The 14013-nt window shown below is 38.0% G+C and overlaps 1 protein-coding gene across 4 annotated transcripts in view; it reads left to right on the top strand.

Annotated features, from left to right (window-relative positions):
• The window catches only part of PARD3B (par-3 family cell polarity regulator beta), a 392348-nt gene that overhangs the window by 107365 nt on the left and 270970 nt on the right, over positions 1–14013 (top strand). For all 4 annotated transcript variants that reach the window (XM_077181321.1, XM_077181319.1, XM_077181318.1 and 1 more), the window contains exon 3: positions 7988–8156. In XM_077181321.1, coding sequence (XP_077037436.1) covers positions 7988–8156 — 169 coding nt within the window. The remainder of the gene's footprint in view (positions 1–7987; positions 8157–14013) is intronic.

Below are 14013 nucleotides of genomic sequence, written 5' to 3'. Positions count from 1 at the left end.
AGATCAGGACTTGAAAAGCATGTAGAAAGGTGTGGGAAGAGGTTGGTGAGAATTCTTCTGAATGCCAGGCAAGGTGCCTGCTGAAAGTAGGAGTGGGAATGCCTGTGCCACAGTTGGAGCTGGGAGTAGCTTGAGCTTTCCTCATTTGGCTTTCCACCCCCTGCCTCATTATGTCAGTGCGTGACTTGGAGTATCCAGAGTTGCTGGGCTCTCTCTCAATAAAAATGCTTGTTCTGTTGGGTGGAGTTTGGTTGCTGTGTAACTAAGCAGTTAATTTAGCATTGAAGTAGTATTCTAAGGTAAAATTCATATTATGAAGTTACTATAATTCATATTATGAGAGTGAACTTTCATTGCTACTTACTCACAATATTGTAACTAAGATGTCACTTTCATTTTTAAGTATACGCTTATTTCATGGCACAGTAAATTTTTCCTTTTCAATAACTGATTCCAATAAGTGCATTTGACAAATATGGTTCTAGTTAATAATGCAGTCTTTGGTATTAATTATCTACATTTTTGTAGTGCCATTTGAAATGGACTCTCCAAAATTAGCTCATCTTCTGTAAAGTCCATATAGGTGAAAGTACTCAGTTTCAAGTTAAGCAGAAAGGAAATAATCAGTCTTGCATTCCACAATCCTTCCTCAATTTGTTTTTTTTTCACTTGGATAGAGGAAGAATAAAAGCAAAGGGCATTTGTTATCTAGCAAAACTCAGAAGCTATTTCACATGAAAGCATAATGAGTGTGACAGGCTACAAATAGCATTGAACATGAATCTTTTACAGAAGAAAGGAGAAATGTCCTTTGGTATATTTACTTCAATCAATCCTAATAAGGCTTGTTTTATGTGTTTTATGCATCCGCCATCATAATTATAAATCCTTGACATTTTAGCACTAGCATTTATATCTGCCAGGGAAGCTACCCGAAGTCAACCCTCAAGGAATGTCTGTATTGTACTATGGATCTCCATAACAGCTCTCAAGTAAGTAAGTGGCTTAAAAAATTACATCTCAGTCATGCTTGAAGGGCTCATCAAACTTTGCCACAAATATCAACGTTAAGTACCCAATCAGCTGCATTGTTTGAAGTACAGTCACGTGTGCCCACGAAGGAATAGGTTGGACAGGAAGAAGAATTATAGAAGGGCTTATCAATCAGGCAATGGTTTTTTTTTAATGACCTTTGAAAAACTCCTTTCCCTTCTTTCTGAAGTAGCTGGGTCTTGAGCTAGGCCTGGCAGCTGCTAGGCATGCTGCTTCTCTTCCTATTGAATATTTTTGTATATTTGGAAACTTTTCAGAGCAGAGGCTACCAGTGTTTGTATGTGTGTAGTAGGAGTCTGTTCTTGGCTGCTTTTGGCCAGTACCAAAAACTCTGAATAACAAGGATAGGAAAAGTGTCAGGTGGTCTTTGGGAAGACACTTTGGTGTACTTTTTTTTTGGCATGTAGGTAAACAAGATGAGCTAATCACTGTAGCTTTTATGTAATGTATCTGTAATTTGTTTTCATATGTAGGTGTGAAGGAAGGCTTGCCATATGGTGTGTATATTGGTATTTTTCCTTGACAGCCTTTATTTTAAGTTTAAGGAATTCCAAGGCATACTATTATGCAAGAATATAATTTGAAACAGTCATGAGTACATACCACAAGAATACCTTGAAAGAATATTGAAGAAAGGTTGTAGAGCTCCAGGAAAGTTTTAAATTGAAAAATTAAATAATGCTTTCATCCATTTTGAGGCACCCTAATTACCTTAGTTCTATGTTGCACTGTTACCAGGCTTTCATCTTTTAACCATTTGAACAGGAGTCTTTCATAAGTAATATATAAAACCTGATTTTACATTAATTGGTTTGTGGAGTGAGGCAACTTTCACAGTGTCTTTGTGAATACTTTCTTCTTTTTTTGGTTCAACATATGGTACACTTTGCTCTCAGTCTTCTTGTCTCAGTGTAAAGTCTTCTTGTCCCCTCGTGGGCATAAGTTAAAAGTATAGCTCATTGAAGTTCTGATTTTTAAAATTACTTTTAAATGTTATTTTGAACGTTGCTGTGTTCTGGTATCAGTGTGTCACATACAGGGACACTGTGTATCTTTGTATCTCTTTGTTACCTATGCAGAGGTACAAATGCAAGATGAGTCCTAGAGATCCCAAATTGAGACCAGAGAGCAAGGTAATGTGGTCGCTCCTGTGGCAAACATCAGTTTCTGCTGTAGTTTAAGCCATCACTTCTTCTTATGCCATGAAGCTCAATGAAATAGTCACTGAGCTTTTCATTCACTCCTGGAAGCTCTTTGTTAAAATTCAGTGCTTTCTGTGAAAAGTCTTTTGCTAATGAGCCCCAAAAAGGGAGCATGTTTTAGCCACATTATTTTATGAGCAACTGAGAACCATTCTCACTGGAGCACTGGCGATCAGAAACAAAGATATTGTTAAAACAAGTCTTTTTTTCCTATATGGGTATTTGAAATCATGGACAGAGTACCTGAACAGGAAACAAACATGTCTGGAATAAATCCACAATTTTACTGCTGCTGGTTGTCCCTAAGTGAGAGAAGAATCTAAAGTGAATGTGGAAAAAAGAAATTTGGAGGAAAAACTTGCATCTAACTTGAATGAAAAATTTAATAGAAGTTGAGCATTTAATTGCATTTTGTGTTTTTGAATATGTAATTTCAGCTGTTGAAAATTGTATCTTTTCAATCATGTACCAATGCTAGCCTATGATGGAGAACTTGTCTTAGTGATTTTATCCTGACAGTAATTGAAAGCTGATTAATTTAATTGCAAACAAGCTTGCATTTTGCCATTTCTTCCTTAGTGCTTCATGTAAATGCCTGGTGTTTGGGGTCAGAAGGGAAGTAGTGGTGTCTATTTTCTAATTCAGTACAGAAAAGCTAGTAAAATATACAGGTTTTAATCTTATTAACAATAATCTAGTCATCAAAAGTGTAGTTTGAAGAGAAATAATTATGAAACCTTTTATTTAAAATGGTGTGTAGGGCAGTGTAAAGTCAGCTGTTTCTGACTTAACAAACAAGTGCCTTAAATTGCTACTATTTGTTCAAAGGTGAGGATGTTTTTCTTAAGAGTTCTGAAACTCCATAAAGTTATGCTTAATTAAGTTTAATTAGTGAGGACTGAAACAAACTGTTGCAGTACTAATTTGGAAGGAGTTTTAATACCTCTTGTGTGTGTGGTGTCCCTCCCTATGCCCAGGGAGGCATGGCTGCAGTGTGTGCCCTTTGCTGGATCTTAATCCAATGAGTGTGTTGGGGAATGGAGTCACATAATTTGTACATAATCTTGTTTTACTTTTCTGAAGCTTTGCAATTGAAATATCAGTAAAGTATTGGAAGAGCTGTGCCATTGGGCAGCATACAAAGTTAAAATTTGGCTGTATCACTGTGCCTTGTAATAAGATACCACAAAAAATGCTAATAAAATAGAAGTGTTCATTATTGCTGCCTTGTGTTGTGACTCAGTATTGGTAAAGAGAGTTCAGTAACCAAAAATGATGGATAAGTACTAAATTTTGCTAATTTATTGATTTTCTATGTAACTGGTAGGATATTAATAGATATTGCAATAACAATAATAACGGCTGTAGAACCATTTCACCTATACAGAAATACATATATATCTTTCACAATAAATATTCATGTTCCTTAAATAACATTTAAAAAAAAGATGCCTGACTACAGCAAGTGTACAAAATTGTACAAATTGCTCAATTTACAAATGTCTACAGTAATATTTTGATGTGTTAAGAAAATCCCAATCAGCTGACTTTCTGAATTCTCAATATTTGAAAATATTGAACCGGTAAAGAATAAACTAGTGTTGCCAGCAGTGGTGTGTTTTATTGATATGTTTGTGGGAATTTCTTAATCCATCCTGAAATTATTTTCAATCAGAAGATTTTGGCAGTCTGTTCCAATTAAAGAATTTTCTGTACTGGAAATTAGAAGTCAATTATGAAAATTATTTTTGAGTTGTTAATTTGCATAACCTTAATTGTATTAATTCCCTTTGAAAGGCTAAAGCAGATATTTATAATACTTTGATTGATTAGCAGTGTATTTGTGTTAGAATTGCTACTGGTAAGATGCTGCTGCAACTGTGGTCCTGAGGCGTTCTCTCCCAGATAAACATTTTAGAAAACAAAGTTTATTTCACTGGAGAGGAAAGTCATCACATCTTTGCTACCTCCACAGGCAGTACTGTAGCATCTCCTTTCTACACTCTGTAAAAAATGGGAGTTTAGATTGTTTAACTTAATTACTGGTGTGGTCCATTCTGTAAAGAAATAGGCTTTTATTGGTTTTTTCTTTGTTTAGTCTGTCAAAATAGTGCCTGGGTGTAGACTAAGGAACTGTGGGTTTTTCTCAGAAGTCACAGAATGTCAGCAGTAAGAGGTTTCCTGTTTTCAGGCAGGTGTTGGGCCTATGTGGTCTGGCTCAGGTGGAATCTTCTTCCAGCTGTTTGCCAGGCTCTATTGCAGGTGTTGGCTTGCAGCTGTGCCCTGTCTGCTCAGACTCAGAGTCTGGAAATAGAGTGCTGGTGTGGGTACAATTGGGAAGGGGTGTAGTGTTGTCATCTCTTCTCGTGCCTCTGCTGCAGGAGTTGGGAGGAGAGGAGCCAGCATATCTCCATGTGCTGAACCTTCTTGTCTGGTGAACAAGAGTGGCAGGTCCATCAAGGGGCAGAGCTGACAGAAGCATCGAGTCATGTGTTCGTGAAGGCAAAGATGTGCGGGGCTTTACCCACACTCAGGCACTGTGATTTCCTCAGTACAGAAAAGCCACTAAAATATACAGGTCCCTCAGGTTGAGGGCCCCTCAACCTGCCTGCACCCGGCTCATTCCTGAGCAGGTGCTGAGGAAGGTGTTTGACTGGTGACCTCAGCTCTTGGGCAGTGTCACCCAGTGCTAGGGCAGGTGCTTTAGGGACCCTCAGTGACATGAGGATATTGGCATTGCAATCAAAACTTTGACCTGAGTCCTCCACAGGTGGGGTGGGCACTGCTGATGCCCTTGGCCCTGTGCAGGGCCTTTGAATGCAGGACTCCCTCAGCCCGCGGACAGCGCCCACCCACCCCCTGCACTGAGGGGCCCTTCCAAAGGAGCTCTGGGGACGTGGTCACCCACCCTGGGGAAGTGACAGGGGACTGTGGTGAGGAGCAGGAGCAGCCTTGCTGGGAGTGCAGGGAAATGGCTGTGCTGTGGCAATGATGCAGTTTGCCTCTCAGGGCTGGCAGGTGGGTGAGGTGTCTGCCATATCTGACAGTGTCAGGAGTCTGTGACCTGACTTGCCTGTTAAAATAATTTTATATTATTATTTCTGCACATGATTCATTTGAACTTTTGAGGACTGAGGAAAGGTGTGGTTCTTAGAAACCACAGTATGCAATAGTATGTGGCTGCTGCCCTGGTCTCTGCCTGTGACCAGTGGGAAATACTTGCAGAAAGCACATAGAAATAGAGTGATTATACCATCAGTTTGTCCTGGCTTGCCCTTCTGGTTTATACTACTACATGTTTTGGAGGCTTCTAAGACTGAGGTAGTGCTTGTTCCTATCTGTTTAACTGTTCTTCCTGGTTTTCCATGACTTCATCTAATTTTTTTTTTCCCAATTCCTGTGTTTCACCTCTGCAATATCCTGGGGCAGTAAGCGTAGAATATTCCAAAGTAATATAGCAGCTAATATGATTTCTGTGGTGTGAAACCAAGGGGAAACTCAGCTTGGTCTAGTTGAGGAACTCAGTTGTTCCCATCAAATCACAACCAAGTTCCATTTAGTCCATTCTACATTGTAGATGCTCAAATGAACTTTGTATCCTGCTATTGCCTAAAGTGCTTTCAGTGCCACAGTCCTACACAGTCTCCAATTTCCTCTTCATTAGTAACAGCCTCTTGCAGAAATTAAATATCCACAGCAAAAGTGAGACTGAGAAAACAACCCTTTTGGTGTACAGTGTTGCTGGAACTTACTGAATCAGAATGAGCTGCCATAATAGCAGGAACATGAATAGTCATTTCAGAAACAAATGAAAGATAGAATAAGATGGGGGTTTTGATTTGTTTCTTCTTGGTACTGGAGAAAATTGCTGTGATCTGTTCATATCTGGATCCCAGTCAGCCGTTTTGGCTATATGTAATTTTGGGTCATAACTAATGCAGTGTGAACACTTGGGTACTTTACATGTTATACAGGAATCAACTACAAAGAGTGTTGTCTTTGTTACTGGAGTGAATCTTCTATATGCTTGGGACAAGTAAAAAGCAAATTGTCTGTTGTAAAAACTTTGTACGGCCATGGAAAGGAAACATGCTCCACATGGAAAAAGATAGCAAGTTTTCTACCGAATTATTTAAGGGGTTTTGTGTGTCTCTGAAATGTGTCTTGGTAAATGTGAGCTGGCGCATTTCTAGCAACCAAATTATAAATGAGTGGAAGACCTGAAAATGTCAGTTTCTTCCTTTTAGAAGCACTTGAGGATTTTTCTTTCCTTTTCCTTCATACATTCGTTTCTTCCCTTGGGCAAATGAGTTTGTTTAAACGTTTGTTTCAGTATACTGTTTTTCATAGGATATAATTGTTGACACTTCCTGGAAGTGTCAGAGGAGATTTGATGTACTAATATATTCATAGGAGAGAGCATATGTATACCTTAAAATAACACAGAGAGAGATAAAAAGTAGTAAATCAATCCTTTAAACTTGTTTCTGTGTGTATCTTGATGTTGCCTAACCAGTTGTGTGTGTTGTGGTATTTTTCATGATTAGCTGGGAAAACAATAGGATAATCTGAAGGAGTGCAGAAAAAGTAAAATAAATGAGCACCTTAGGCAAAGTGTTTGCCATTTAAATGGCAGAACTGTGTCACATCAGGTGGTGGGGTAGGGAAAACTGCTACTCTTACCTCCTCTGTTTTTGGAGAGGACTCTGGAGTGCAAAGCATCCCAGAGTTGAGAACATCATATCTTCTATTTAGTTTTAATTGTATTTTGGTTTGTTTTCCCAGAGCTGTAACATGCTTAACTGTTTTCCTGGAACTTTAATACAATTCACACCTAGCTACATGTGTGTGAGTCAATTCTTGGTGAGGCTGCATAATCACAGTCTGATCACTTTATATTAGTAGAGACCAAAAGGATAATCGTTGTTCAAGACTAGGTTAACAGAGGCAAAAAATAATTATTGTTGTGTTTTTATCATTTTCATGGCCACACTGGTGTGACCTTGGATAGCAGACTTTGGAGCCTTCCCATGTGCCTGGAGCGGTGTAGGAGCCAGTGACTGAGTGACAGTTCTCAGAAACTTGTACCTGGTCCAGGCTTGCAGGGCAGGATGGGAGGAAGGGGCAGATATGTGGTGGGTAGAGAAGTGCTGGGTGTATGTGTGTGAGTGTGCTATGCTGGACCATGAAACTCATCCTTAGAGAAACACAGGTTGGACAGCTAGGGAGACCTCATGCTGTATCAGTGTGCTGGATGGATCTTGTCCTTGGAATGCAGTTATTTTATTCTTACAAACAAAACGTGCATCTGCTCGCTCAGAGCAACTTCTGTGGTTGTGTTACCTTTGTGCAGCATGTCAGTCAGTAGCACTAAAATTTTTTAGACTTAATAACAGCCTCTACCCCCAGGAATTAAATGCTGTTCTGTGTTTTTAAACGTGTTCATCTCTAAGTGTTTTGAAATAATGTAAAATGCACACTAATGGTAGCATGCTAACTCTGAGAAACGTGTGTCAGCACAGGGCAGTGCTGAAGCATATACTTAAGTCATATTGAAGTCAATGTATCTAAACACAAATGCCTGTGCTTTCTGGAATCTGTGTTTGTTGTTCGTTGTTCTGAAATAAGATCATTAATTTTGTACTTTAAAGAAGTATAAGCTTTTGGGTTTTTTTTAAAGAGTGAAGTTTGGAAATACTTTATATAAACTACATTATCTTTTGTTTTGATAGCTGATTGCCATTTATGATGAACAAGAAGCTCCCCGTAAGATTGATGGCACCAATGGGAATTTGACAGACAGAAACAGCCCAGACTCCTTTGAGACAGAGGTAGCAACTCAGCTGGCTGCCTTTCAGCCCATTGGTGAGATTGAAGTGACTCCTTCTGCCCTAAAACTGGGTATGTATATCTTGTATAGTTTTTTTCTTTCATTTTTCTTTATGTCTGTATATCTGTAATCTGTTTTTATATATTTTAATATTTTTTTTTAGCATCCCATTGTTTGCCTTGCAGTTCAATGAGGGGCATTGAGGGGAAGCCATATGGGGAGTGTCTGAGGTCACTTGGTCTGTTCAGCCTGGGAAATGGGAGACTGAGAGAGACCTCATTGTGGTCTAAAGCTTTCTTGTGAGGGGACATGGACAGCCAGGCACTGATCTCTCTGGTGATCAGCGACAGGACCCAAGAAAATGACATGAAGCTGAGTCAGGAGATGTTTAACTTGAATATTAGAAAAAGGTTCTTCACCCAGAGGGTGGTTGGGAATTTGAACATGTTCCCCAGCACCAAACCTGAGTTCAAGAAGCATTTGGACAACTCTCTTTAGCGTACTCTTGGGGGTGTCCTGTGCTGGGCCAGGAGTTGCTGACAATCTACCATAGTACTCTGAAAGAGTACAAGATGAAACCTTTGATAAGTATATTCAAATACCACAGCCACTGGAAAAAAACCCAGGGTTTTTTTTTGAGGAACCTGAGTTCAATGAGTGTAAAACTGCTATATGCAAGTACTTTGACCAGTTAGCTGAGCTAGTGCCCTGTTTCAGGTGTGGGAGGTGGGAAGAGGGATCTGCTGGTTGCAAACACTTCAGCTCTTTGCCTTTGAAGAAGTTGCACAGCTGGGCCCTTTTGCCTTTCTGACTTTCAAGTGAGCAGAGTGTGATTAGAAAAGGCTGATGCTTAATTCCCTCTTACATCAGAGGGTACTGCATGAACTGCTGCAACTCTGGTGCCCTGTGTTGTTCAAGTGTGCCTGGATGGCCAGGAGTTGAGACTGGTTTCCAGTTGCAAACAACTGGAGTCTTGTATGTTCCACACAAAGCAGTTTGAAAAACTTTCTTGGATTGAGAGTAGGCTGAGCTGTCACCTAAGTACTTTTAAAATAGAAGCTTTCAAAACTAGAATGAAGGTGAAAGCTGTGACTGTCTGCCTGTAAAGTAAATGAATGTTGCTCAGGAGAGCCTGCTCTGCATCCCACCAGTGCCCATTGGCCAGCTCAGCCTGTGTTCCTGAGCGCTGCTGGCAGTCTCCAAGTGCTGTGCAATAAAATCTGAGTGTAAGCAGCTGGGGAAATGGCAGAAGTTCTATCTCTGCTGTGCTACTCTCACGGAGTAGTCTGATTACTACTTGAGAAATGGAATGTTCACTTGTCTATTTTAATTACATTTTTAAAGGAAAAAGCTAATTAAAAAAATTTCAACTCAAGTTCACTGGATGAAGCTGTATAACTTAACTTCCAACAGAAGTCTGTGCTCATTTTTGTGCCTACTGTAGAAAATTCTAAAATTCAAGCTGCATGAGAATTTTTAGAGTAAAATTTGTGTTAATGGATTGTATCTGTTTTTTTCCATATTCTAAAACAGAAAAATATTTTTCCATATTTAATGACACACAAGAATTTCTCATAACTCATATCTTGAGACAAGACTTATTATTCGCATAACTTGCATGTATTTGTCTGTGTTTGGTAAGCATGAGATATGGAATAGCGTGTAGCTTAAGGTTCAGTGGTTAAAAGTTTTGCCACTTAATTTTTTGCATATTTTTAAATTGTTCTGTTACCACATTTTAGCATGTTTCAGAAAGTAGAGATTGTTTTCCAAGTACCTCTGAGCACTACTTAAAAAAAAAAGTGTTTAATCTTGCATACTGTTGTTACAGAAGTTGAGGTTTGGAGAGAGGAGTTCTTCAGCTTCACACAATTTCATGTAAAGAAGTTAAGTGCTCAAGCTCTTGAGCTCTTCAGTAAGCTACCATATAGTTAATTTCCTAGTGGTTATGAAATCCTACTGAAGAGCATAAAGGACATGTAATATAATGTGGAAAGGGCAGTTAGGGTTCTATTTTTGTTTTCAGTGCAATGCTAATATATATTTGAAGTTAAAATGATGCTTGCTTCTTAAAATAAGAGATCATAAATGTAGTGGGTTTGTCTCCTCAGTTCTGTTTCAGAATTGGTTTATTTTACAGGGTAAGTGAAAGATTTTCTACCTGTTAGTCCTGTAACTTAGTTTGTACCCTGAAATGTAGTTGTTTTTTCTTCTGGATTTTACTTCATGGTTTACAATTCTTTGGACATAATTTTTGCCTTTGTCTTTTGTGTGCAAGTGCCTGGTCCTTAAATTATGTGACTATTTCCATTAGAGGCAAATTGAAAAGTAAATGAAGAAATAGAAGAACAATTTGGTTGCATCAATATCATTGATGCATGAACCACAGTAGTCTGGCTTCCTGTCTGATTATTGAATTGACTCCCACTTGCTAGCAGAAATAAATAATATTAATTTATAAAGCTATTCTTATTTTGAGAGCAAGGATGTGATTGAATATATATGTAGGAAAGAAGTGTTGCTTTCCATGGTTGAGCTGTGCTTCAAGAACTGTCATGCACTTACCTTTCTGAGTATTTTTCCAGAATGCTTTTAGGAGGGAAATGCATCATTATGTGAATTCTCAGATTGTGGAACAATTTTGCCTGTCAATTTCTGTTGGATATTTTGTATTTTATGAAATCAAATCCATGTTTTTATGTAGAAACAATACCTGGCTAATGATCTGCTTGTGTAATACTTAGTGCTTGGTGCTTAATAAGCACGTGAAACTAAATACTGCTACTGTCAGACGTGAGACAATTGCCACTGGATTAGAGCAGACACATGAGATAGTGCCTTAAAACATTTCTGTCTTTTATAAATTGTATATGTGACCTAGTTAGGTTAACTGTGTATTATACCAAATCTTAAAAACCCTTCTTGTTTAGATAGAGATGGCAATAATTTTAATTTCTGGTATTTTTATTGTATGGTTACTTCTTAGAGGGTGTTTTTCTGTTTGTTATTCTAGAAGAGCGATCAGCTTGACTGTTTGAAATCATAGATTTTCAATTATGTAGTTGTTGGTTAACCTTTATTTTTCCTTTTATCATCTGTAACTCTGAAAGTAAGCCAGAATAAAAACAATCTTATATTTGACTCAAAAGCTAAAAAAAACTTATATTTTACATTGCTTTCATATATTGGCAAAAATTTAGAGCAAAAAAGTAAGTTTCATTTACTTGATATCAAATTACTTTCTTAGTATGTATTTCCTTAAAACAGTTCAGGAAATTATTCAGCTATTTGTTTTCTTTTCCCTGAAATAAACACTGCTCTACTTTTAAAGCTAGCTTTGTTCCCAAACAAGTGTAATTGTGGGTTCTTATATTTAATTTAAGAAAAATGCAGGAAGACTTCAAGTGTTCATGGACATGGCATCTTCTGCGTCCATAACACAAGGTGAGGTGCAAACAGATTTAAGTGCCTCCCTCCCTGCCACACATCACTGAATTATCAGGTGCTGTTGCTGGGAGTGTCTTTTAATAGTGAAAAAGCGAAAATCCCAATTTGACAGAATCTGCACTTGGGTAAAGAAAACATTTCATGCTACAATACAAATGGTATAAAGCACCTGCTAATATATATGACAAAATTTAGAGAAGCACACAACTGTTTAATGTGTTCAGGCAGCTGTTTGAAACAGGGAAGAAATTGATCTACTGATTTTGTTATTTCTGTAGATATGAGAGCATTGAGACAGTTGCTACGATGGCAGCAGAGCTTGTCTTATATTATTGTTTCTTGTGAGCAGAATTTGCCAGAGTACAATAATGATGTGGCCATGACAACAGTTTTCAAAGAATGATACAGGCAACTAAATGCTGAAATAGCTGAAGTACTTTTGAAAAATGTATTGGAGATAAACTTCAACATCTCTAACCCCAAATACCATTGCAAATTCTTCACTGTCTTTTTTTGGTACCATGTTTCTGAATCATAAAACTGTGTATAGACAAAACCCTGCAATGAGCAGTGAAATCACAGTGTGTTGAATACTTTGTAACTGCATGACTTCAGCCCATGGTGAGTGTAAGGTGACACACATCCCAGGGAAAGAGATTATGGCCCTTATTAACTGTCTTTTAATTTTCCGTGCACCTGTAAGCGTGCCAGTAGTGCTTCTGTTTCCCTTTTGCCCCTTGTAGTTTACTGTTGTTTTCTAGTGGTTTTCTCCACATGGTGGGTCATGGAACAGGAAGGGGGGACTTATTTTCATTATGTCAATTTGTTTTTTCCTTTTCAGTCCATATGGGCAGGAAGGAGAGAGCACTAATTTATTTATCGAGGATCCATTTTATGGACAAGTCACTCTGAGCTGGAAATGCCCTCATGACTGGCTCAGTGTTTTGTTTGCTTCATTTGGTAAATGATGGTTGACTACACACAAAATTAGTTGTTGCTTTTGTCTTGCTCATCTCCTTGGTGTTAAGTAGTCAGTATTTTGTCCGGAAGAAGACATGCAGCATTCAAAGATGCTTGTTGATTTTGAAAACTAAGGTATGGAAAAAGTAAAGTTAAAGTAGGCATCTCCATGATTTTCTTTTTTTTGGTCTGTTGCTTTATTTATTCTTTTTCCCTTTATTTGGGAATTGGTTTGAAGAATCTGAAGCTGTTTTCTGAGTACTGTCTGGAAGCAGAGACACTTAAATTACTTTGTTGGCTATTACAATAAAATTATGCTCTTAATCAATTGATACCTTTATTAGTGTAAACTAGTAACTTCATTTAAAGTTGAGACTAGATAAAGAAATAATTCCTTATAACAGTTATTGATAGCAGGTTAAAAAATACTCTTGTAAACTACAGGAGTTAACTTCTCCCTTTGCAAGCTTTCACAGTTGAATAGGGCAGTGTCTTGATTTTGCCATTGAAAGGTCTAACTTCAGTATTTCAAAATTTGCATGACTTTGTTTTATAGTAAATCCCTGAGATTTTCTCCTTTTATAGGTACATGACTGCACATCTGATCAGTGTTCTAGGCAAGTGGAAGACTTAAGTGAAAATAATGGTTGGAATGACTGATTACAGTCTCTCTCCTAAAATAAGCTTACAAATGCTAATGGTAGTTGGAGTTAAAGCTACATGCAGGCACTTGTGCTTTTGGGCAGTCAGTTCATTTGGTTCTGGACAGTTAATGTAGTATCTTCTCAGTGAATATTTTTTCCCCCTGAAGACAGATTTCTGGGAATGTTTCAACCCACAGAAGGGCTAGTTAGTGTGGGATAATAGGAGTAGTAGCCTAGAAGGTTTTCATTGTCTATTTTTGATGCAGTTGGTGGTGTTCTGGCTAGGTCTTTCTGACACTTGGGAAAGGTTATTTTGTACTCTTATGGAATTGCCTTGAAGGTACTTCAGACAGAATATACTCAACTAGCTTAATGTATTCCTGTGATTTTGGGGTTTTTCTAGTATAAATTGTGCTTCATGGAATTGTTTAGAACACTTTGATTTGCCCTATGTGTTTGGGTTGCTAAGTCAGTCAGCAGAGGTGCTTTCATTGGCAGTGTCTTAGTTTGAAGTCTAAGGGAATTGAAGGGAAGGTTTCTTCCCCGAGTTTTTGGAAGTTTCTGCCCTGATAGCCTGTCAGGGATTAAATTGTTACCTCCAGGGTACGGATGTTGACAATTTCTGTGTAACTTCAGAGCTCGGAAGGAATTTCTTTTCTTTCTCATCCTCTTTGAAGTGGAAGCATTGTAACTAGGCTTGGGGGCATTTTAAACAACATTTATTTGATTAGTCCTCTTTCAAGTTGGAGTTGAGATACTACAGATATGCAGACTGTGTTTTTAAATACAGAGAAAACCACATTATTATGTATTTTTAAAATTTGTGAAAACATACAATGTGAAACTTTTAATCTGATAAACCAAATGTTGTTAACGC

Source organism: Agelaius phoeniceus, chromosome 7 (assembly GCF_051311805.1).
Source record: "Agelaius phoeniceus isolate bAgePho1 chromosome 7, bAgePho1.hap1, whole genome shotgun sequence".
In the NCBI taxonomy this organism is placed as follows: domain Eukaryota; kingdom Metazoa; phylum Chordata; class Aves; order Passeriformes; family Icteridae; genus Agelaius; species Agelaius phoeniceus.
The sequence above is the reverse complement of the archived record's forward strand: the minus strand, read 5'-3'. Positions and strand labels throughout refer to the sequence as shown.